The 25837-nt window shown below is 44.3% G+C and overlaps 1 protein-coding gene across 2 annotated transcripts in view; it reads right to left on the bottom strand.

Annotated features, from left to right (window-relative positions):
* The window catches only part of MINDY2 (MINDY lysine 48 deubiquitinase 2), an 82438-nt gene extending 56826 nt beyond the window's left edge, over positions 1 to 25612 (bottom strand). Inside the window, exons 1-2 of one of the 2 annotated variants that reach the window (XM_044283293.1) lie at positions 24996 to 25612; positions 11364 to 11421 (exon numbers count right to left, since the gene is read on the bottom strand). In XM_044283293.1, the coding sequence (XP_044139228.1) occupies positions 11364 to 11421; positions 24996 to 25544 (607 nt within the window). In that variant the 5' untranslated portion in view covers positions 25545 to 25612. Of the gene's footprint in view, positions 1 to 11363; positions 11422 to 20062; positions 20076 to 24995 lie in introns of those variants that run through there. The other variant, XM_044283294.1, reaches the window with a different exon arrangement.
* Positions 25613 to 25837: the final 225 nt, after the last annotated feature.

Here is a 25837-nt window from a genome sequence, read left to right as displayed (position 1 = left end):
ATGTGTATTCAATGGGGAGAAAGGTACCCCCAGAACAAAATATATATATTTTGCCTGATCATTCTCTTCAGGGAGAGTCAGAAGCTCCCCACAGAATGTCGACGGAACCCCCCCGCCCCCCCATCATTGACGGGTTCAGCTGTCCAGGAGTGGATCCTGCAGCCATTTAAGGGGCAGATTCGTAGCTGTGAAACTGGCTGAACTGTTTGGCAGCTGAAGGCATCTGTGTTGGTCCCACTCCAGAGATCGGGGGCATGGTCACGTGACCGCACCCTCAACGGAGACCGGATTTCCTTAAACATCACGACCAGACCTCCCATCAGCCCCTCTGTCGGATTCCCTTCCCGAATGGTTGTGATGTCAGCCCATGTTATCTTGGAATGGGCTAGTCGATGCTCTCAATCCACAAGCATAGTAGGGGGAACCCATTGCTTGTCATACTACTAAGTGTATGGGAGGAAACATTAGGTGGAAGCAGAAAGAAGATGATGGAGGGTGTAGTTTTCAGTTCAGAGAAAGGTTTAGTAGGCATCTACATTTTTGGTCTTACAGCACTTAGCACTATGGGAAGTATTTTCAGCACCCACAACCCAGAAGTTTGGGTTATACAGGTCCTTCTAAAAAAAATTGCATATTGTGATAAAGTTCATTATTTTCTGTAATGTACTGATAAACATTAGACTTTCATATATTTTAGATTCATTACACACAACTGAAGTAGTTCAAGCCTTTTATTGTTTTAATATTGATGATTTTGGCATGCAGCTCATGAAAACCCAAAATTCCTATCTAAAAAAATTAGCATATCATGAAAAGGTTCTCCAAACGAGCTATTAACCTAATCATCTGAATCAACTAATTAACTCTAAACACCTGCAAAAGATTCCTGAGGCTTTTAAAAACTCCCAGCCTGGTTCATTACTCAAAACCGCAATCATGGGTAAGACTGCCGACCTGACTGCTGTCCAGAAGGCCATCATTGACACCCTCAAGCAAGAGGGTAAGACACAGAAAGAAATTTCTGAACGAATAGGCTGTTCCCAGAGTGCTGTATCAAGGCACCTCAGTGGGAAGTCTGTGGGAAGGAAAAAGTGTGGCAGAAAACGCTGCACAACGAGAAGAGGTGACCAGACCCTGAGGAAGATTGTGGAGAAGGACCGATTCCAGACCTTGGGGGACCTGCGGAAGCAGTCGACTGAGTCTGGAGTAGAAACATCCAGAGCCACCGTGTACAGGCGTGTGCAGGAAATGGGCTACAGGTGCCGCATTCCCCAGGTCAAGCCACTTTTGAACCAGAAACAGTGGCAGAAGCGCCTGACCTGGGCTACAGAGAAGCAGCACTGGACTGTTGCTCAGTGGTCCAAAGTACTTTTTTCGGATGAAAGCAAATTTTGCATGTCATTCGGAAATCAAGGTGCCAGAGTCTGGAGGAAGACTGGGGAGAGGGAAATGCCAAAATGCCTGAAGTCCAGTGTCAAGTACCCACAGTCAGTGATGGTCTGGGGTGCCATGTCAGCTGCTGGTGTTGGTCCACTGTGTTTTATCAAGGGCAGGGTCAATGCAGCTAGCTATCAGGAGATTTTGGAGCACTTCATGCTTCCATCTGCTGAAAAGCTTTATGGAGATCAAGATTTCATTTTTCAGCACGACCTGGCACCTGCTCACAGTGCCAAAACCACTGGTAAATGGTTTACTGGCCATGGTATTACTGTGCTCAATTGGCCTGCCAACTCTCCTGACCTGAACCCCATAGAGAATCTGTGGGATATTGGGAAGAGAAAGTTGAGAGACGCAAGACCCAACACTCTGGATGAGCTTAAGGCCGCTATCGAAGCATCCTGGGCCTCCATAACACCTCAGCAGTGCCACAGGCTGATTGCCTCCATGCCACGCCGCATTGAAGCAGTCATTTCTGCAAAAGGATTCCCGACCAAGTATTGAGTGCATAACTGAACATAATTATTTGAAGGTTGACTTTTTTTTGTATTAAAAACACTTTTCTTTTATTGGTCGGATGAAATATGCTAGATTTTTTAGATAGGAATTTGGGGTTTTCATGAGCTGTATGCCAAAATCATCAATATTAAAACAATAAAAGGCTTGAACTACTTCAGTTGTGTGTAATGAATCTAAAATATATGAAAGTCTAATGTTTATCAGTACATTACAGAAAATAATGAACTTTATCACAATATGCTAATTTTTTTTAGAAGGACCTGTATATATACCACACTGTGCAAAAATATAAATGCTACACTTTCGGTTTTGTTCCCATTTTGCATGAGCTGAACTCAAAGATTTGAAACATTTACTACATACACAAAAAACCTATTACTCTCAAATACTGTTCACAAATCTGTCTAAATCTGTGTTAGTGAGCACTTCTCCTTTGCCAAGGTAATCCATCGCACAGGTGTGCCTCAGACTTCCCACAATAAAAGTCCACTCTGAAATGTGCAGTTTGATCACACAGCACAATGCCACAGATGTCGCAAAGTTTGAGGGAGCGTGCAATTGGCATGCTGACTGCAGGAATGTCTACCAAATCTGTTGCCCGTGCAATGAATTAGGGGTGGGCGATATGGCCTAAAATCTATATTGCAATATAACTTTAAGCATGTGCGATATGCGATATATAACGCAATATATTGTTTTCTATATTTGGGAGGGTGTTTAAACTTTTTATTTAATAACTATTAGCCTCCTTAAGGGCTAGAACCCTTGTCATATTCACCCTAATAGAGCTCTATTAGGGCGAATAGGACATTACACTCTCCCTGCTGCCCTGTGCTTTGTGCACACAACAGCAGGGAGCTGACCATGGCAGCCAGCCTCTGATCCGCCCCCCAGCCTCTGATCAGCCCCCCAGCCTCTCATGTGCCCCCCAGCCCCTGATCCGCCCCCCCCAGCCCCTGATCCGGCCCCCCAGCCCCTGATCTGGCCCCCCAGCCTCTCCCTCTTATCAGCCTCCTCTGGTAACTTAAACCCACCCCCCCTCCCTCCCCAGTATTAATCATTGGTGGCAGTGGCCGCAGTGGCCACATGGTCCCCCCCATGATTGGTGGCAGTGGGCAGTTCCGATCGGAGTCCCAGCAGTGTAATGCTGGGGCTCCGATCGGTTACCATGGCAGCCAGGACGCTACTGCTCACTGATGTTAGTGAGCAGCATCATACTCACGTGTGCCGTGGCCACCGGGCGCTCCTTCTCATAGGTCTGTGTGGTGCATTGCTAATGCTATAAGCATTAGCAATGCGCAGCACAGATAGAAGAAGGAGCGACCGGCGGCCACGGCGCACGCGAGTATAATGCTGCTCACTAACATACCATAGCATCCTGGCTGGCATGGTAAACGATCTTTACTACCGCTCCGTGGTCATATTGCGGTCTGGCGATATGCACAAAATCCATAACGTGCCACAAATTTATATCGTGTATCGCCTACATCGCCCACCCCTACAATGAATGTTCATTTCTCTACCATATGCCGTCTCCAGAAGAGTTTCAGAGAATTTGGCAGTACATCCAACCGGCCTCACAACCACAGACCACGTGTAACCACACCAGCCCAGGACCTCCACATCCAGCATGTTCACCTCCATTATCATCCGAGACCAGCCACCCGGACAGCTGCAGCAACTATCGGTTTGCATAACCAAAAAATTTCTGCACAAACTGTCAGAAACCGTCTCAGGGGAGCTCATCTGCATGCTCGTCGTCCTCATCGGGTCTGGACCCGACTGCAGTTCGTCATCGAAAATTGCTGGGTCAGAACAGGATTAAAGAGGTTTTCTGACGTAGGGGGGGGGGGGGCGTGAGAATAGAGAATGACCGGAAATGTCAAAAAATCCGGTGATTGACTAAGCAAGCCTTTCCTGTGTGTTAAGCCAGGAGCAGAAAGTGAAGGCAGGGATTGGCAATGGCAAGTACTGTTTATGTTTTAGTTTTAACCCTGTGGAACTTTTTTTTTTAATTATAAATTTATATTATAAAACTGCTAAATTTTCATTATATAGTAACCTATTTACATAAGGCTGAACATTTTGCAGTACTAAACATACATAGTACGTTACACTAAAAGAACAATAAAAGATAATTTTAAATTATCTGCCGTTTTCTGAAGTAAATTATGCAGACACACATACTGTAATTTAATCCTAATGTAATTTTCTACTTTCGGCCAGTCAGAAATAAACTGAAGGTCACTGAGAATTGGCGGTTTGTTTTCTGGCATTTTGAGCTGGCCACATCAAAAGAAGATCATAATGCCACAAAACCAAATGAGAGCAGTATGTTCACATCTGTAATCACAATACTAAAAGCAGAAGCTAAATTGTTGCCTTCCGCAAACTCACAAAACCACATTGTGACGTAAAGGAATCCATGCAATAGCATATAATATCTTTCCACATGCGATGAAAAGGACTATTAGAAATTAACATAAGTATTATTAGAAAAGAACTGGGTAGCTCTAGCTATGTAGAATGCACTTAATAAACACACATTCATACAGGTACTGATGAACAAAAAATCATGCACCCAGATAGAAACGGAGAATTGCAGAAAAACTTTGCATGCACTTGTGTCTCAGAGAGCATAAGTGCTCCCCCCAATGTCCTATAAAAAGGCTTGCAGAGGCTACTTTTGGATAGTGTACCTCTTGGTGAGAGATTGTTGACTGGTAGACATGCCTCTATGATGCACTTGAAGACATTCTGTAACAGACTTTTCTTGACCATTTCCCCCCCCCCCCCAAGGTATTGCGTTGTCACCATCAGGAGGACTGGTGGACCGAGACCCCAATGGGTTGAATTGGTCACAGCTAGGAAGCTGTCTGATCGCATGGCTAAGTGAAGCTGAATACCACCGAGCTAGAGGCGAGTTAGGGAAAACCTCTGAATAGTGAGTGCCTAGCCAGGCAAGGATTTATGGTTTTGTGTTGATCTAACAAGTTGTGATGAAAAGCTGCAACTTCATCGTGCCAAGTGATCAAACCTGGAAGTGTGATGTGCTGTGTGACAAAATAAAGTACTGAGCTTGAAAAACCCCGTTTGTTTAGAAGCCCGACCCCCTGTGAGAGAGAGAGTGATCTCTAAAAAAAAAAAAAAAGAAAAAAAAGAAGAAGCTTTTAACTTATCCAAGCAGTTCAGAGACTGTTTTCTCGTGACACATTGTACTTCATTGTTAATGGTGAATTTGAGTCAATATGTTTTACCTTTAATTTATAAAAAAATTCCCAAAATTATACAAAAATTATAACAAATTTACTTTTCTAAATTTGAATCTCTCTGCTTTTAAGACAGATAGTGATGCCTCATAAAATATGAATTAACTAACATTCCCCATATATCTACTTTATGTTGGCATCATTTTTGTAATGTAACTTTATTCTTTTAGGACGTTAGAAGGTTTAGAATTTTAGAAGCAGTTTTTGAAATTTTTAGGAAAATTTCCAGTCAACTTTTTTAAGGACCAGTTCAGTTCTGAAGTCACTTTGTGGGGCTTACATAATAGAAACAACCCACAAATGACACAATTTTAGAAACGACACCCCTCAAACTATTCAAAACTGGTTTTAGAGATTTTGTTAACCCTTTAGGTAATCCATAGGAATTAACACAAAATAGAGTTTAAATTTCAAAATGTCACTTTTTTGCAGATTTTCCATTTTAATCAATTTTTATCCTGAAAACAGCAAGAGTTAACAACAAAACAACCCTCAATCTAAATTAGGCCCCATGCACACGGCCGTGTTTCACAGCAGTGTGCGGGCCGTGGAACCGCGGCCTGGATCCCTCCTGAGAGCAGGAGCGCACGGCGTCACTGGTTGCTATGACGCCGTGCGCTCCCTGCTGCCGGCACAGTACAGTAATACACTGGTATAGATCATACCAGTGTATTACTGTATTGCAGCGGCAGCAGGGAGCGCACGGCGTCATAGCAACCAGTGACGCCGTGCGCTCCTGCTCTCAGGAGGGATCCAGGCCGCGGTTCCACGGCCCGCACACGGCTGTGAAACACGGCCGTGTGCATGGGGCCTTACCCTGATTCTGCAGTTTGCAGAAACACCCCATATGTGGTCGTATACTGCTGTTTGGGCACACGACAGGGCACAAAAGGCAAGGAGCGCCATATGGTTTTTGGAGGGAAGATTTTGCTGGAATGGTTTTTGGGCACCATGTTGCATTTGAAGAGACCCTGAGGTTCCCCCCCAATAAAAACCCCCAAAAAGTGACCACGTTTTGTAAATTACACCACCCATTTTCAAGGGGTGCAGCAAGCACTTCACTCAACAGGTGTTTCATAGAATTTTTAAATTATATTTTTTTTATTTTACAAGAAAATGGTGCTTTAGGCCCAAACCTTTTCACAAAAGATAACCGGAGAATATTCGCCTCCCCTCGTCCAAAATTTGCTACCCACTTTCTCCTGAATACAGTAACACCCCAACTGTGGTCGTAAACTATTATTTGGGGATACGCCAGGGCTCAGAATGGAAGGATCGGCATCTAGATTTTCTAACATGGAATTTTCTGTCAGGGTTTTTAAGAGCGATAACTTATTTTTTGTTGAATGAGCTGCGTAAGGGCTTATTTTGTGCAGGACAAGCTGTAGTTTTCGTCACCATTTTAGGGTACATTTAGCTTTTTGGTTGCTTTTTTATCTCATTTTTGGGAGGTGAAGTCACAAAAAAAACTGTTTGGTGTAATTTTTTTGTTTTATTTTTTTATACCGTTTACTTGATGGGGTAGATCATGGGATATTTTTATAGATCCGGTCATTACGGACACAAACGATACCAAATATGTCTATTTCTATTTATTTATTTTTTTACACAAAAACATTTTTAGAAAAAAAAAAATCATGTTTTTGTGTTGGCATTTTCTTGGAGCCATATTTTTTTTTATTTTTTTTTCATTTTTCTGGCTATAGTCTCGTGTGAAGGCTTGTTTTTTTGCAGGACGAGGTGACATTATGGCTATCATTTTGGGGTACATACAGACTTTGAGGTCTGACTGATTGAGGTCTATGAAAGACCCGACAGGTCCTACATGACCACCGGGCCGGGACAGGAAGCGGCATAGTGCTTCCTGATCTGTATACACAGCGCTCGTTGAAATGTTTAGAGTCTCACTTCCTTCTGGGATTCGCACCCCCCACCCCACAATCCCTTGGTTGAACTTGATTGACTTCTCTATCTTTTCAACTGTATTAATTATTTAACATACATATATACACACACTCAAAGGAAAGTTCTAAATTATATAGAATATTGGAACTTCAAGTCTTGGTGAAGACAGCAGCAATGATAGGACTAGAGAAGCAATTACACAACACAGATATTTCTCAAAATGTACCACCCACCACTTAACATGCTATTACATCATATCTGGTACATGAGACATACATTATAGTACAATGCCATACAAATGGTAAAGATTATTCTCTTCATGTTTGTGATGGTCTGAACTGTGGTAACCTTTAGTAAAGTTGTGTATGCTGCTAAAGAATGCTAACTTTGAGAAAAGATATTTCACAGCTCTTTAACTACTAAGATGCTGTTAGTATGGTCAAGAAGTATAGCCTTATATGAATAACTAATCAAATTACTAGTTTTGATTTCCACCCCCTTGGTGGTTTACCTCTTTTGTCTTTGTTACCTATGAGACTGTATGTTTTGATAATAAAGTTGGGGAAATTGCTTGAGAACACAGCGGTGTCTGTGTCCTGTGCGTGTAATTCTCCTCCGAGCTCGTATATATTCTCTTATCTAATCAGGACCCATGTTGTGAAGGGAGAAGAGAACAAATTGCGCTCACATGTTGTCACAAACCGGTAGGGGAACTGCCTGCCAGAGTCCACCGGATGTACTGCTGGACCCCATTGACTAAAATGGGATCTAGAGGGAATTTGGCCAATTTCTGGAATGAGCATCGAAACAGTTTTTTGTCTGGCCAAAACCTGGTGCTCATACTGAAACCAGTTGGATCCCTGCCGGATCCAATTGTAGTCAATAGGCCCTGGCGGTGAACGCAGTAGTGTCTGGCTAGGACGGATCAAGTGTACTCTGGCAGGCTGTTCCTCTCCCGGAACAGCCCGACAGATACCTTACCACATGTGTGTAACCAGCCTTGCGCTACTTTCACACTTGCGGCAGCAGGGTCCAGCAGGCTGTTCCGGAGGGGGAACAGCCTGCCGGATCCGTGCCAACGCTAGTCCACCATGCCGCCGGAAGTCCACTCCAGCCCCATTCACTATAATGAGGGCGGGCCGGAGTTCTGGCCGCAGCACGGGCAAGAAGCCGAGAGCGGCGGCCGGATGAAAAACACAGCATGTTGTAGTTTTTGTCCAGCCGCCTCTCTGCATTTTTGCCATGCTGTGGCCGGACCTCCGGCCCGCCTCCATTGTAGTGAATGGGGCCAGGGCAGACTTCCGGCGGCATGGTGGGCTAGCATTAGCTCGGATCCGACAGGCTGTGCCCGCTGAAACAGCCTGCTGGACCCTGCTGCCGAAAGTGTGAAAGTAGCCTTAAAGGGGTTGTGCCAAGTTATAAGCAATCACCTATCCCTGGACGTGCCATAGAAAATAAATGGAGTGGTAGTGCAAATGCATAATCTGCCACTCCATTCATATGGGGACACAAGAGCACCCATTCTCATGACTGGTTGCGATCCCAGTTGTCACACCCCCACCAATCAGAGAACAGTGAAAGCCCATAAATCTGACCTGTGACGCTGTATGTTTAAGAGAAACTAAACCTTTGAACACATTTTTAACATGTCCCTAATGACAGTTTCTGTAATATAGTTTATTAATGTATTTTGAATACACTTTTTCTTCCCTGAAGTGCACCTTTACCTGTGCACTTAAAATGTACTTCTCTGTATACCGCTGACTGCTCAGCGGTGTACGCAGAACAAATTTTTTCAATGGGGCCACAGCACAACGAGCACGGGAAGGAGCACATATTGCTGCTCCTGCCCGTGCCTCCCAGAGGTTTACTAAACGCTGGCATAGCACATGAGTACCCTGTAACCATGTGCTATGCCAGGATTAGCTGAGTGGAGCAGGCTGCTGCTTCTGCCTGCTTCGCTAAGCTAAAAGCTTACATACAGGACTCTTAGCCCGCTCCACTCAGCTAATCCTGGCATAGTACATGGTTACAGGGTTGCCAGGAGTTAGTAAACATCCGGGGGCACAGGCAGGAGCAGCAATGTGTGCTCCTGTCCGTACTCCTTGCTTATGCGGCCCCATTGATAGTGTACAGTCTGTACTCCGCTGAGAAGTCAGTTTAGTTACTCTTTATTACCTTTTGAGGGTAATATCTATATTTATTTTAAATATAGAGGTTTAAAAAAAAAAAAAAAAAAAACATTTCCAGAGGGAAAAAAAAATCTTTGTGGAGCTTTTACCTTCAAACCTAATTAGTGTTACTCACTTGATTCACTAAAAGGAAATTGTTTTCATAGCACTCAAAGTTACAGGTACAGGGGAGCTGCCATTTCTACTAGCCTGCTAGCTCCTAATATACTTGTAAGCCTCCCCCGTTAGTACTTTTCCACTGCTTGAATCCTTGCTGAGGCTGCTGTAATAACAGAACTTTATTAACTGGCAACACCAATGACAGACACGCAAACTGCATGAATTTGAGGAATCTATGGGTCGTTCCCTTCACCTCTTGTAGTTCACATAAGCAGTGAGGAACTAAACATTCATTTAAATCTCCTCTGACTTTACCTATTAAAAAGTATAGCGTTTGCAGCCTTCACATACAGTGAATATAAAAAGTCTACACGCCCCTGTTAAAATGTCAGGTTTCTGTGATGTAAAAAAATTAGACCAAGAAAAATAATTTCAGAACTTTTTCCATCTTTAATATATAAACTGTACAACTCAATTGAAAAACAAACTTAAATCTTTTAGGTAGAGGGAAGAAAAAAATATAACAATAAAAGTAATATGGTTGCATAAGTGTGCACACCCTTAAACTAATACTTTGTTGAAGCACCTTTTGATGTTATTACAGTACTCAGTCTTTTTGGGTATGAGTCTATCAGCATGGCACATTTTGACTTGCCAAGATTTGCCAACTCTTCTTCGCAAAAACACTCCAAATCTGTCAGATTGCGAGGGCATCTCCTGAGCACAGCCCTCTTCAGATCACCCCACAGATTTTCAATCAGATTCAGGTCTGGGCTGTGGCTGGGCCATTCCAAAACTTTAATCTTCTTCTGGTGAAGCCATTCCTTTGTTGATTTGGATGTATGCTTTGGTCGTTGCCATGCTGAAAGATGAAGTTCCTCTTCATGTTCAGCTTTCTAGAAGAAGCCTGAAGGTTTTGTGATCATATTGACTGGTATTTGGAACTGTTCATAATTCCCTCTAGCTTAACTAAGGCCCCAGTTCCAGCTGAAGAAAAACAGCCCCAAAGCATGATGCTGCCACCACCATGCTTCACTGTGGGTATGGTGTTCTTTTGGTGATGTGCAGTGTTGTTTTTGCGCCAAACATATCTTTTGGAATTATGGCCAAAAAGTTCAACCTTGGTTTCATCAGACCATAACACCTTTTCCCACATACTTTTGGGAGACTTCAGATGTGTTTTTGCAAAATGTAGCCTGGCTTGGATATTTTTCTTGGTAAGAAAAGGCTTTTGTCTTGCCACTCTACACCATAGCCCAGACATATGAAGAACACGGGAGATTGTTGTCACATGTACCACACAGCCAGTACTTGCTACATCCCCAGTTAGAGGAGGGTGTGCACACTTAAGCAACCACATTATTTTAGTTTTTTTTTTTTTCTTCCCTCAACCTAAAAGATTTCAGTTTGTTTTTCAATTGAGTGGTACAGTTTATAGGTCACATTAAAGGTGGAAAAAGTTCTGAATGCATGAAGCTATTAAAACAGGAGTGGTGAAACATCCTCTTTAAGTTCCTTACATTACAAGCAAATAAATAAACCTACTAATCCATGAGGGGCAGGCTGATGATATAGACACCTACAGGAGTGTGTGCTCCTGCACAGTGTCCAGGACCACACATTAAAAAGCCATGTATTTGCAAAGTTCATCATTATTTAGGTACATCTAAGAAGTCAGCACAGGCTCAGTAAACTTGGGTTACCAAATCTTCTTCTCAGCCCTACATAACTAACTACTGAGAGCAGAAGAGCGTTTGCCCGACTCCATGCCTTCTACCCCACTGTTACAAATGCTAACCTAACTTCCACTGTTTACAGGTGCTATTTTTCCATCAATCCAAGAAAATGTTCAAGGGAAAATATATATATTAATAATGTATACCAAAATAATGTTGTGCAGTAATGCACCAAGTATCCTCTTGAAAACAAGATTTCCACTTACCCAGATACTCCATGAGCTGTTCGACAGTGATAATCTCCATCATGGGAGGTAATTTCACCTGCAAACGAGAGAGGTCATTTTTTTCTTTAAACAGTGTCAAGTTTTATATATCTAACAGCTTTTTAAATGGTATCTAAACGCTGCTGTTTTACATGAAATTTCACGTGTGTGATTCATTACAAAAATGTCAATAACTAATAACTGACTGTATTTTTATTTATTTTACTTGCATATCACTGACAAATAGCACAACCTTTTCCATACATTAGCCTCACACTGTCCCCACTGGCGCTCACAATCTAAGCTCCCTATTAGTATGTCTTTGGAGTGTGGGAGGAAACCGGAGAACCCGGAGGAAACCCATACAAACATGGGGAGAACATACGAACTCCATGCAGATGTTGTCCTTGGTAAGGTATGAACCAATCTGTGGGGCACCAGTGCTAACCACTGAGCCACCGTGCGTATATCTAAATTGTATATTATGTGCCGTCTGACTGAAGCCTGGTGGTTCTGAAGTCACTAGGTATAGCAGCAGGGGATATTAGGAAAAAAACAGTTCCCTTCTCCTGTGCTCCTCCAAATTGGAACCTCATTCAGGCAGCTTTCACTTGGTCCTAATGTAGGTGCATTTAGTATCCCTATTACAGCTGCATCTAGACCTCCTGCAGAACTTACATCCCCGTGGGGTTACTGCAGTCCGAAATTGGCTTCATGGTAGCCACATTAAAAGAATGTCAGTCAAACCTGTTGTTTTCGACAGGACACACAAACTATTTAATGTGAATGGGCTGTCCCATCTTTGAAGACTCAGTTGAGCCAAGCATGCATGTGTATGGGGAGCTGGAAGGACAGCTTTTGTTGGCCACGTGTTCAGCTGACAGCTACTGAAAGTATACGGCATCTTTACACTGGAGTATGAATAGATAACAGCAGATAGGACTTTTCAGATTAGGTTCCACAAAGACTCATTGACATCATGTGAGGAAGAATTCATGAAGAACATTAATATGTATGAAATATTCAATAATCTAATAAATGCAGCCCTTCACAGTCCTTATTCCTAAATTATCAGATCAAACGATTCTTTGAAGCTCAATTTCCTTAATGTGCTGAGTACAACTCACTTTGATTTTCATTTTTGAGTGCGGCTGATCATTATGATTGTAATTTAGGATCACAGAAAACATTTCACACCAGATTGCTCAATTTTTATTTCTAAAAGGTTGTGACTGAGTGTATGGGACGTGATTAATTGGAAATATTAGATTCTTTTCCACATACTCTCCACTAGTGGTTTCCATTGTTCTTCTCAGTCATAGGAGCATGAAAATGACGGAAGTACTGGTTCTGTCACATAACGGACAGCTGCGCCTGACAGATCCTCTGACTATAGGTGGGAGTCCGACTGCTGGGACACAAACCAATCCGAAAAAAAAGCACTGAGTTGTTCACTTGTTTTCATTTAGTCTTGGAAAGGGTATCACTTCGAGGTCATGTTGTTTTTGGCTTAGCTTACATTTAGATTTTTACTTAAGCTAGGTCCACATATGTGTTGGAGGCTCCATTTGGGGCCGCTGTCACAGATATGGTCAAAAATTTAGGACAAAATAGCCATTTGTAACAGTTATGTGCTGATCCAGCACTTCCTTTAGTTTTGCCGTTTCCTGTAACCGAGCAGAACAGAAAGAACGACACTGATGTGAACCCAGCCTGATCCGTAGGTTATTATCACAGAATGTGACGTTTATTGGCATAAATACATTTAAATATGTGCCATTAATTAATTTTCAGAATCCTTAATATTCAGTAAACAACTTACTCCTATGTCAGTCTTTTCTCGTGTGGTTGGAAAACATGCTGGATGTGAGGTCTGTGTGTCCAGGATGATGGTGTCTTCACTAGCTCTCATGTATCTGCAAAGCTTCATTCCTGTACAGATTTCTCCTTATAGAGCCAATTAGGTATCTCTTATTTTATTGCCCTGACAGACACTGACGCTGAGGAATTTTTGCTCACTTTGCTCACCCCCTGAAGAGAATTTGTGTGCTTTCCTGCCTACTGCATCCCTTCCCTCCCAGAAATCCAGAGGCGCATGTGTGGCCTATAAGTCTCCTCACACTGATTAAGGTGCTCTCTCCCTAAGAAGAGATAGTTCTACCCTTACCCGGACACAGGCCTCTCACACAGTTAAGCCAGTACTCTCTGCTCTGCACTGATGAGGGACAATCACCCAAAACAGCTGTCTGCAGATGAGGTGCTGGCTTATTTTATATCCAAGTCATGTCTCAAGGCTTATTTTAAGAGCTGAACATGGATTTCTAGGATAGCTGCCTTACATCTGGTGGCATTAGAGGCAGAGCTTGTTAAGAGCTCATTTGCATCTGTTCCTGCCTACTGACATTCTTAAACTGTGCAGTCTGTGTCATCTGCTCTCCCTGAAGACATGAATGCTTCTTCCACCTTGCATACTCACCGTGATGTGCAGGTGCACAACACATGACCACTGCAGCAATGAGGATTTTGATTAACTACAGCAGTCACATGCCAGATATCTGCACGTCACTGCTGATAACACACAGCAGGAGAAGGTGTGAAGTTCTATGTCCAGTGCATTGAAAGGGAGTTGGCCATCAATATCTGATCGGTAGGTTTTCAAAAACCTGAATCTCCGCTGATCAGCTATTCTTTATTGTGTAGTGGACAGAGAAGGTAACTGTAGTGCTGCTACAGTTCACACCACTTCACAGTTACCAGTTCTGTGCACTATACAATGATCAGAGCTGTATCATTGCAGAGGCAGTGCTGACCTACTGCAGAACAGCTGATCGATGAAGGTACAGGGTGTCTGACACCGGGCAATCATGATGGCCTATCTTGAGGCGAAACGTGCATTGGGTGTGGTGGGTGAGCCTTGCTGCAGCACTGGTTATGTAGGGGCCTTTAAGTATTTGTATTTTTGTGATCTACATCGGCACTTGCGTGTACTACATTGCTGACTAGTAGGGTTGAGCAAACCCGAACTGTAAAGTACCAAACTTTACTGATTTTTTTGACCCCGGACATTTCAGTAAAAGTTTGGGTTTGCGTTCGGCGACTTTATGGCAATCAACAAGCGTTTAACTCTGTGCCCTTAGAAGCCATCACAGCCATGCCTACTAATGGTATGGCTGTGATTGGCCAGTGCAGCATGTGACCCAGCCTCTATATAATAGGAATAGGATGCTGCTGATGTGAGGGAGAGAATAGGAAAGAATCTGATATCAGAACTTGTTGCTAACTCTGCGATCTACAGCGATTTTTTTTTTTGTGTGGGTGCAATGCAACATTTTTGTACCCTGCCCTGAGCCAAGTGACACAGAAAAATACGTTTTAGCCGTCTGTTAGTTAGGTGGGCGTCGGCGGCCATTTTGTGCAAGTTCAGTGCACCAGCACTGCATATGTGCCAGGGACAATAATTTAATCCAGTTTTTTTTTTTAGTTCAGTGGGCAACATATACCCATTTTTTAAGTGCACCTGCACTGCATATGTGACAGGGGGAAGGGAAAATAATATAGCTAATCCGTCTTTGAGTTCAGGGACCCAGGGGGTGACATAGTCAAATTTTTTTCTGTAAAGTACCCTTGTGCTGCATATGTGAGTGTAATCAATTCAGCAAATCCATCCGTTTCTGAATTCTGGGGGGACAAATAAAAATTTTTTTGCTAAAAAGTACATTTGAGCCCTGCATTGCATTTGTGATAGTGAAAGAAAATCAGTTAAATCTATCTCTTTCATTTATGGGTAAAAAAAAATAAAAATGATATCTTTTTTTCCATGAAGTACTTTTGCGGCCTGCACTGCAAATCTGATAGTGAAATATAAATCACTAAATCCATCTTTTTCCCTGTGGGTAAAAAATAAAAATAAAATCATAATTTTTGGCCATAAACTACCTTTTCGGCCTGCATTGCATTTGTGATAGTGAAAGAAAGTCAGTTAAATACATCTGTTTCACTGTGGGTGGAGAAAAAAAAAATCATAATTCTTTTTTCCCCATAAAGTACCTTTGCGGCCTGCGCTGCATTTCTGATAGTGAAATATAATCCGTAAATACAACTGGGACATTGTGGGTGGAAAAAAAACAAAGTACCTTTGCAGCCTGCGCTGCATATCTGACAGCCAGAGAAATAAATACAGTAAATCCATCTGTAGGACTGTGGGGTTACATTTCCACGGTTATCAGGCCAGTCATTCACAAGTGGCTCGGAGGGTGGGTTCCTGCACCCACATACGCCAGGTACACAATTGTACAGCCAGGGCACATGTGCAATACACCATTTTTACACCCCTAACACAGAAAGATAATTTATCTGTCTGTTCATTCTGTGGCTGACCTTCCTACAGCAATTTTTGGGTGGGCGAAATGCAACATCTAAAATAAATTAATAATTTAATACTTAATCCGTCTGTTAGGTGGGCGACAAACAAATTTTTGTGTGAAGTACACCTGCATATGTGCCAGGGACAATAATATAGTTAATCCATCTGTGAGTTCAGGGGCTAACATATTTATTTGTATTGTTGGCTGTTTTATACCCCTGCTCTACATAGCAGACAGGGAAATCATTTTAAAAAAAGGTGTCTGTTGGGTGACATTAACCCCTTTTTGCCGTTTAAAAACTCCCCACTCTGCATAGGCGACAGGGACCGAAATTTCTAAAATTCGTCTGTTCCATTGGTGGGTGACACCAATGTGTTCTATGTTCCTAACTAAGCAAATGTAACAGCTTTCCAATTAACTCACTATCTCCAGTGGCTGGTTTCTCAGATTTGACGGAGGGCCACATGACCTGTGATGTCAGCTTCTCTCCCTGCTCTGATAATGTTCGTTTACAAGCCTGTAAACGAGACGTCACTGTGCTGGCCACGCCCCCTTTACTGCAGTCTACTCTCTGCTAGGATTTTTAACCCCTTCAGCTGCACAGCTCTGCAGGCAGTGAGGAGACAATGCTGGGCACTGGATCTGACAGACTAGAGAGAGCATTGCACAAGATCCTGTGTATATTAGCAGTGTTATTATACAAGTGGGACTTGTAGTTCTACACTTACAAGTTGCTGGTGATAATCCCAGCACTCCGGGCAGCTCTTGTATCCACTCCCTTAGAAGTGTCATTATACAGCTGGGACTTGTAGTCCTACACATAGAACATGCTGCAGTCTCCCAGCAGGCAGACATGTCACTCAGGGCAGTACTTGTATTCACTCCCTTAGCAGAGCAGGGGGGAGGGGCAGAGATTGTTTTTATTGCATGTAAACAAAGGGCCAGAAAAGAATCAGGGAAATGAGGACATATATATATATATATATTTTTTTTTTTAATAAAACTTGCTTAGCTCAGTTATATTTCAGATTTTCAGTGCTATATAATTTTTTTTTCATAACTCGTGGTGCTGCTGGTGGAGCTCCTGTTGCAGGGAGAGGATGTGGTTGATCTGTGCCAGCTACACGCACAAGTAAAACACCTTCCTCAGGTGCGAGTAGGCGACAGAACCTTCAGCGGTATTTGGTAGGCCTGAATGCCGCTCTACGAATGGTGAGGCCAGAACAAGTACAGGCGATAGTAGATTGGGTTGCTGACAGTGCCTCCAGTTCCTTCACATTGTCTCCCACCCAGTCTCCTGCTGAAAGATCAGAGTTGGCACCTGCAGCCCATGGCCATCAGTCTTTCACCTCACCCCCTTGAAAATCAGCCAAGCAGTCTGAGCCCCAAGTCATGGAGCAGTCTCTTCTGCTTTTTGATGACTCTGCTAGCAGGGTTTCCCAGGGCTATCCCCTGCCCCAGAAGTGGAAGAGATTGAGTGCACCGATGCCCAACCACTTATGTTTTAGGATGAGTACATGGGAGGACCACCGCAGCACGTCTCAGATGATAACGAAACACAGGTGCCAACTGCTGTGGCTTTCTGCAGTGTGCAGACCGACAAGGAGGGCAGGGGTGAAGACTGGGTGGAAAATGATGTGGAGGACGATGAAGTCCTTGACCCCACATGGAATCAAGGTCATGCGAGTAACCTGTGTAATTCGGAGGAAGAGGCGGTGGTCGCACAGAGCCACCAGCACAGCAAAAGAGGAAGCAGGGTGCAAAAGCGGAGCGGCCGTCCCCTAGACAGTACGCCTGCTACTGCCCATCGCACCGCACCAAGGGACCGAGCACACCAAAGCCAGCTCCAAGGAGTTCCCTGGCGTGGCAGTTCTTCAGACGCCGCCACCACCTCAGTCACCAAGCATCTCCACAATGTCCCATGGAAGCGTTCAGCTGTCTATCTCACAAACACTGGAGCGAAAGAGGAAGTACCCCCGTACCCATCCCCGATCCCTGGCCCTGAATGCCAGCATTTCCAAATTCCTGGCCTTTGAAATGCTGTCATTTCAGTCTGGTGGACACGGACAGTTTTAAGAATCTGATGGCGGTGGCTGTCCCACAGTACGTTGTGCCCAGCCACCACTACTTTTAGAGGTGAGCCATCCCTTCCCTGCACAACCAAGTGGGTGACAAAATCAGGTGTGCACTGCGCAACGCCATCTGTGGCAAGGTACACCTAACTACAGATTCGTGGACCAGTAAGCATGATCAGGGACGTTATATCTCCCTAACAGCACACTGGGTAAATGCAGTGGCGGCTGGGCCTGAGGCGGATGGCAGTTTGGCGCATGTCCTTCCACCACCGAAGATTGCAGGGAGTTTCTCTTTGCCTCCTGTTGCTTCCTCCTCCTCCGCTTCCTCATCCTCTAACACCTCCTCATCCAGCCAGCATAACACCTTCACCACCAACTTCAGCACAGCAAGAGGGAAACGACAGAAAGCAGTTTTGACACTTATCTGTTTAGGGGACAAACCCCACACCGCGCAGGAGCTGTGGACGGGCATGGAACAGACCGATGAGTGGTTAGTGCCAGTGAGCCTCAAGCCTGGTGGTGTGTGATAACGGGCGAAATCTCATAGCAGCTCTGGGTCTAGTTGGTTTGACGCACATCCCTTGCCTGGCACATGTGCTGAATTTAATTTAATAACTTGTCCCACATTTCAGCCATTGGACTCCCTTGGATGTGGCATCCCTTTCTCAGGCTCCCTCTCCGGCATGGAACCCTGATTCCCCGTTACCTGAGATCACCATGGTAGGAGCATAAAAGAACATCAAAAGTTGATAGGGAAGATATCCAATTGGATCGTGGACCGACATGGTGGAGCAGTATCTGTTCACACGCCTACACATACTGATGGGTCTGCCCCCTTCAACTTCTGGGTCTCCAAATTGGGCACAGGGCCTGAGCTTGCCCTTTACTCCTTGGATGTGCTGGCCTGCCCTGCAGCCAGTGTATTGTCTGAATGTTTGTTTAGCATGGCAGGAGGGGGTTAACACAGACAAGCGCAGCCGCCTGTCGACAGCCAATGTGGACAAGCTCATGTCCATTAAAATAAACCAGGCAGGGATCCCACAGGACTTGTCCATACCTTGTGCAGAATAGACATGTATACCGGCTTCACCCAGCCATTGTTGTACTCCAGCGCACTTGATCTTTGTTTTATATTTCCCAATGTTTTGGGGTCTACCCAAATTTGAACAAAAAATAAATAAAAAATTAAATAAAATAAAAAACAAAAACCAGTGTTGGCTACCTCCTCCTCATAGATCAAGATTAAATAACATAAAATACGTAAAAATAATAAAGTCATTTCCCTATCCACATTTGTTTGCAGAGCACTTGCCATGCTCTTAACCACATTTTGCTGCCTTTTGCAGCCCTCTACCCCTTTCCATGACTATTTAGAGCCATTTTAGTGCTCCAAAGTTCGGGTCCCCTTTGACTTCAATGGGGTTCGGGTTAAACCCTGAAGAAGCTTACGCGAAACGTGCGTTGGGGCTTTGCTGGTTCACCACTCAGGTATTTACTCCATGGCTCTTTAGTGGGCAGTTCAGTATGATAGATCTATGCACTTTGTTATATTTGTACTATGCACTTTATATCTTTTCGTGTACTGTATTAGAACTTTACTTTGCCCTAATAGCTCTGGCTGGCTATATGTATTTGACATCTTGTCTGGGCCATATGTACATTTTATGATATTTATACGATTCCTTCAGCCTTGATATGTCTAGTGATTAGTGGTGTCCCATGTCATTCTGTGTGTCCCCCATTACATTGTCTTTTACATGTATTTTATCTCGTATTGAGACCATAATAAAGTTTATACTCATTATTTGTGCTAGCCCCGGTTTCTCTTTTTGCGTTTTACCCTACGTGCAGGCTTAGCACGGGTACTCACTTTTGTGAGTCATTCATTATTGGTGTTTATTGACTAGTTGTTTTGCTACATGCCTGTATTCTGCATGCAGGCTCACCCTCCTCGTCTTTTATCTGTATCTAGTGTGGTATTACTATATACCACTTTTTAACATGGATTTTCAATAAAGATGGTAGTTTTATTGTGAAACTTTGCATCTAGTACCTTTTTGTTTTTGGTGATATGCTTTGGCTGGGTATGATTTGACCATGTATAACTAATTGAGATTTACTTATTGGTTTATACTACCTTGAGGACAGGCAATCAAAATTAAAACCCCAGACATTAAGAAGCAGAACCAGGCAGAATAAAATTTTATATTCACACTACTCCTGAAGAGAAAAGTTCCAGCTCTTCCAGCCCCTAACTTACACGATCAAGCATGGTCAAAACTGCTGAGAATTCCCTTTAGGCCCCTTTCACACGAGTGATTTTTCAGTCAGGATGTGATGCGTGTAGTGTATGAACAGCATCCGGACTGAATCCTGACCCATTCATTTCAAGGGGTATGTGTTTTTCATGCATCATCTTTACGTTCAGGAAAAATCCCAGCATGTTGTATATTGTGCGTTTTTCATGCAGTTCTGGTTCCATAGAAGTGAATGGGGCTTGTGTAAAAAGCAGAAGGCATCCAGATGCAATGTGTTTTTGACTGATGGTTGCGAGGAGATGTACACTGAGGAACAGAAGTATTTGAACCCCCCTGCGATTTAGCAAGTTCTCCCACTCAGAAATCATGGAGGGGTCTGAAATTCACATTGCAGGTGCGTTCCCACTCAGAAACAGAATAAAAAAAAAGAAAGAATCAGGAAATCACAATGTATGATTTTTAAAGAATATATTTGTCTCACACTGCTGAACATAAGTATTTAGACCTGGCATGTATACCAGCAGAGCACGTGTCACAGATTTTATATTGTGGCCCAGGAGGTTATATCTCTAAGGCTACTTTCACACTTGCGTTCGGTGCGGATCCGTCTGGTATCTGAACAGACGGATCCGCACCTATAATGCAAACGCTTGCATCCGTTTCAGAACGGATCCGTCTGCATAACATCTTTTTCAGATCTGAGTTTTCACATCGTGAAAACTCAGATCCGACAGTATATTCTAACACAGAGGCGTTCCCATAGTGATGGGGATGCTTCAAGTTAGAATATACTAAGAACTGTGCACATGACTGCCCCCTGCTGGCAGCACCCGATCTCTTACAGGGGGCTGTGATCAGCACAATTAACCCCTCAGGTGCAGCACCTGAGGGGTTAATTGTGCATATCATAGCCCCCTGTAAGAGATCAGGTGCTGCCAGGCAGCAGGGGGCCAGACCCCCCTCCCTCCCCAGTTTTACATTCATTGGTGGCCAGTGCGGGCCGCCCCCCCTCCCCCCTGGAATGCAGACGGAGTACCTTTCATTTTTATTTTGGGGACCCATTGAAGTGAATGGTTCCGCATACGGTCCGCATTAAGAGGAACTGACACAGAAATAGATTTCTATCTCACGAGGCAGGATCCAATGCCATACTATGCACCTAACATACAGCTTCAAAATACTAAATATAATATGCTCCCAAGTGTCCCTACGTACAACAAGCACTGGGGGCGGGCTGCATCAATGGCTCTCTCTTGCGTACAAAAGTCACTAATTTTGTCGCAATGTGCAACTTAGATGAGACTTACTGGAAGGGGGTGTGACTTTCAGGTCCCATCAGTTAGGGCTCATACAAACAACCATGGTTTGGGTCCACATTTGATTTGCTTTCATTGCGGATCGGATGCGGACCCATTCACCTCAATGGGGGCCGCAAAAATTGCGGACAGAACTCTGTGCGCTGTCTGCATCCGCACGTCCATTACATCATAGAACATGTCCTATTTTTGTCTGCTTATGGACAAGGATAGGGCTGTTCTTTGAGGGACCGCTCCGCAAAATGCAGAATGCACATGGCCGGCATGCATGTTTTGCGAATCCACCAACGGTCATGTGCATGAGGCCTTACTCCAATTTCTACCTTAAGCTATCTGAAGGTGGCTTCAGAAATCTAGTTTTCCACATACTTTTGGCCATATAGTGCATATTCAATTGAGATTTAGGGCTTGTTCACACAAACATGCAGTATTTTGCGGTCCGCAAAACATGGATGCTGCCCGTGTGCCATCCGCAATTTGCAAAACGGAACGGACGGCCCATTATAGATATGCCTATTCTTGTCCGCAAAACGGACAAGAATAGGACATGACTCATAATTTTTGCAGGCCCACGGAATGGAGCAACCGATGCAAAAAATGCGGCTTGGATGCGGAACCAAACCACAGTCATGTGAACGAGCCCTTAGTCAGTGATATATTAGGGTATGGCAACAGGTTCCTGGTGCAGTTTTAGAAGCCAAAACCAGGTATAAATAAATAAAAAAAGAGAAGTCATATCTGTCCTTCATCATTTCTCTCCTTTATGATCTACCTGGTTTTGGCTTCCAAAACTGCATGCAGAAAGCTGACCTTGTGGTCGTAGCCTTAGAGTCACTATCATTACATTTCCCCATCACATCTGACACTGTGTGTGGAGAGACGCAGGTACCACACTGGGCGGAACAGCTTCTGAGATAAACATACAACGCCCAAAGAGTCTTGTGCATTGACCATAAATAAAAGGGCCAACGCATTAGTGTCTCCTCACTCCTGATCTGGGGGATGAAAACAAAACTATAGTAATGTCAGGAAACAAGTAGCCAATGACATATACAGTCAGGTCCATAAATATTGGGACATCTACACAATTCTAACATTTTTCTCTGTGTAAATGTGTATACATAGATAGCTGTCAGTCACTGATAGCTGTACACAGGGGAGGTGTTATCAGTGACTGACAGCTATCTATGTATACACATTTACACAGAGAATACTATCAATCACTGATCACACCTCCTCCATGTACAGCTATCAGTGACTGACAGCTATCTATGTATACACATTTAGGGCTCATGCATATAAATGTATTTTTTTGTCCGCATCTGATCCGTTTTTTTGCAGGTCGGATGCGGATCCATTCACTTTAATGGGGCCGCAAAAGATGTGCACAGCACACCGTGTGCTGTCTGCATCCATATGTTGACTCCGCGGCCCCGCAAAAGAACATGACCTATTCTTGCCCATTTTACGGACAAGGATAGGACAGTTCTATAGAGCAGGACATTCCATTCTTCAAAACGCAGAACACACATGGCCGGTATGCAGTTTTTGATGATCTGCAAAAACTGCAACATTCGTGTCCATGAGCTCTTACACAGGGAATGCTACCACTGTTTAAGGGGTCCCTGTGTACAAATGAAGTCAGAAAAAGCAGAGATTTAAATGTATAAATTACAAGCTTTACTTTATAGTTACTGATAAAACTATATATTTATCTGCTCAGCTCCTCTTCCTCTATAACATGCTGCCTGCAGATTGTGGTGACAGGTCCTCTTTAAGGCCAGAGATTTTCAGGTACAACCACACATTAAGCGATCTAAAGCCGATAACAGACCAGCATTTTCATGCAAAGATTATAATGTACATTAAATTGTTCACTCGCTTAAAGAGGACCTTTCACCGATCCTGACATTGTGAACTAAGAATACAGACATGGAGAGCGGCGTCCTGGCTGTGAGCTCTGCGCTGCGATTGGCCAGCGCTACAGCAGAACAAGGGCAGACTCCGCCTACTATAACTTAGTGACTGAAATTTCCGCCTACCATAACTTTGTGAACGGAGATACCGGAGGGCATAGCGGGAGAACGGACCGGCGCCCAGGAATAATAGTAAGTGCAGTAAGATCCCCGGGCGCCGCTCTCCATGTCTGTATACTTAGTTCACAATGTCAGGATCGGTGAAAGGTCCTCTTTAATCTAGGATTGTTCACTGTATTTAGACAGCAAAAATTGACAAAAAACACACTTGTTTTTACGTCTTTCAAAATGATCTAAAAAAAATAATAATCACATGACGCACCTTTACATCACCGCAATCCAATAAAGATAAATGGTAATTTATTCATTCACAAGCGTTTTCGGTACAATTGTTCAGTTGTTCCATACATATATACTACACGATTATCGTCCAACATGAACTGTAAGGCCCTATTCACACGACAGCGGCAGGACGGCCATTTTTAGAACAATGACAGCCTGAGTGTAAACATATCGCGAATACCGCTCGTCAAAAAAATAGAACATGATTTATTTTGTCCAATTTTAAGGCCTCCTACAATTCAAGGGCGTCGTCTTTAATGGTTATTTTTCAAAAAGGCATTTGTGAAAAACGGCCATAAAAAAAAAGTAGTTTTGCAATTTTTTTTACGGCGGTTTCATCATCACTGTTGTGTGAATAAGGACTGGGCGTTCAAACTCTAATCATTTTATGTCGGGGGAAAAAATAAAATAAAAATAAGGAGCTTTAGGCTACTTTCACACTATCGTTTTTCTTTTCCGGCACTGAGTTCCGTCCTAGGGGCTCAATACTGGAAAAGAACTGATCAGTTTCATCCCCATGCATTCTGAATAGAGAGAAATCCGTTCAGGATGCTACGGTTTTATCTCCGGCCAAAAATCCGGAACAGGCATTTTTTTCCATAGTAATGTCATGGTGCCGGATCCAGAATTTAAAATACCACAATGCCGGATCCGTCCTTCGCGCAGAGCGAAAAAGATGTGACAAACCGGAAAGACTGATCCGGCATTTCAACGGATTTGTAAGACGGATCAAGATCCTGATCTATCTTACAAATGCCATCAGTTGGCATAAGTTTTGACGGATCCCGTCGCCGGAACTGCCTGCCGGATTCCTCTGCCGCAAGTGTAAAAGTAGCCTTAATTAGCATTTCTGGCTGGAAATATACAGTACTTCAAAGTAACATCACCTTTGGCCTCATGCACACGATCAGGGTTTTTGTCCGCATCTGATCCGCATTTCTTGTGGGATCGGATGCGGACCCAGTCACTTGAATGTGGCAGTAAACCCGTGTGCTGTCCGCATCCGTACGTCCATTCCACGGCCCTGCAAAAAAGCAGAATATGTCCTATTCTTGTCCACTTTACAGACCAGTATAGGACTGTTCTGTAGAGGGCAGGCTGTACCGTTCTGTGAAATGTAGAATACACCCTCGGGGGCGGCACGCCGAGCGCCCAACCCTCGGGAACGGCACGCCGAGCGCCCAACCCTCTTGCATGTGCCTATGTTGGACCCAATACAAAGCTGCTATCTTAGCTAGACTGGTACTCAACACACATACAACATGTCTAGTAGACATCATGCCACCCTACAGCTGCAGTACCTTCCATGCCAGGAGCAGCACATTCATGATGGCCAGCAGGGGGCACGGTCCGTTCTCGTTCTGGGTAACAATGGGGGTGCTCTGCTCCTTCCAGCGGATCCACTTGATGTGGTAGACGGACTGCCCGGGGTACCTGTCCCTGGCAGCCTGCGCCTCCTTGGCATCGTCCTCTTCCTCTGCCCCCTCGCTGTTCAGCTCGGAGCTGGGGCAGGAGATGAGGTTGGAGAAGGACTCCAGGGAGTCCAGGCTTTGGGACCCTGCAGGGATGCTGTGCCCACTGCTGCTGGGCTCCTCGGGAGTGAGGGCAGCGGGCACAGCCAGTCCTGTCTCTCCACTCTCTGCCGTGCTCCCAGTCATAGCCACGGACGACAGCTCTTCGGCCTCCCTGTGCCCGCCTGCCGCCGGTACTCGCTGCCGGGCGCTGTCATCCCCGGGACGCACAGGCTTCGTCACCTCCACATCTATCGTCACAGGGTCCAAGGCCACAGTGTGAGAGGTCTCCGCCAGCACACTGCCGCTGCACACCGGCGCTGTACGGGGGCTCTCCATCACCGGGAGGCGCCTCCTGTTCACCGGGACCACAGCGGCTCTTCAGCAGCGGTCCCAGCCGCCATGACAGCCCCGCCCCTTCTGACGTCACGTCACAGCTGTAAGCCCATCTCCGGATGTATACAGGAGGCTGATTTCTAGTGTTCATGTTCTCCCCTTATCAATAAAGTTTAGTGAGCAGTGACTGACCAGAGTGTGGGGGGGAGGGGCATCTCTGAGCCGCTGCTGCATAGGGGGCACCATGCCATAGTGATGTAGGATGTTACACCTTGGCACTTACCTACAAAGATAAA

Source organism: Bufo gargarizans, chromosome 2 (assembly GCF_014858855.1).
Source record: "Bufo gargarizans isolate SCDJY-AF-19 chromosome 2, ASM1485885v1, whole genome shotgun sequence".
NCBI classification, from domain to species: Eukaryota; Metazoa; Chordata; class Amphibia; order Anura; family Bufonidae; genus Bufo; species Bufo gargarizans.
Note: the sequence above shows the minus strand (reverse complement) of the source record. Positions and strands in the feature narration are given on the sequence as shown.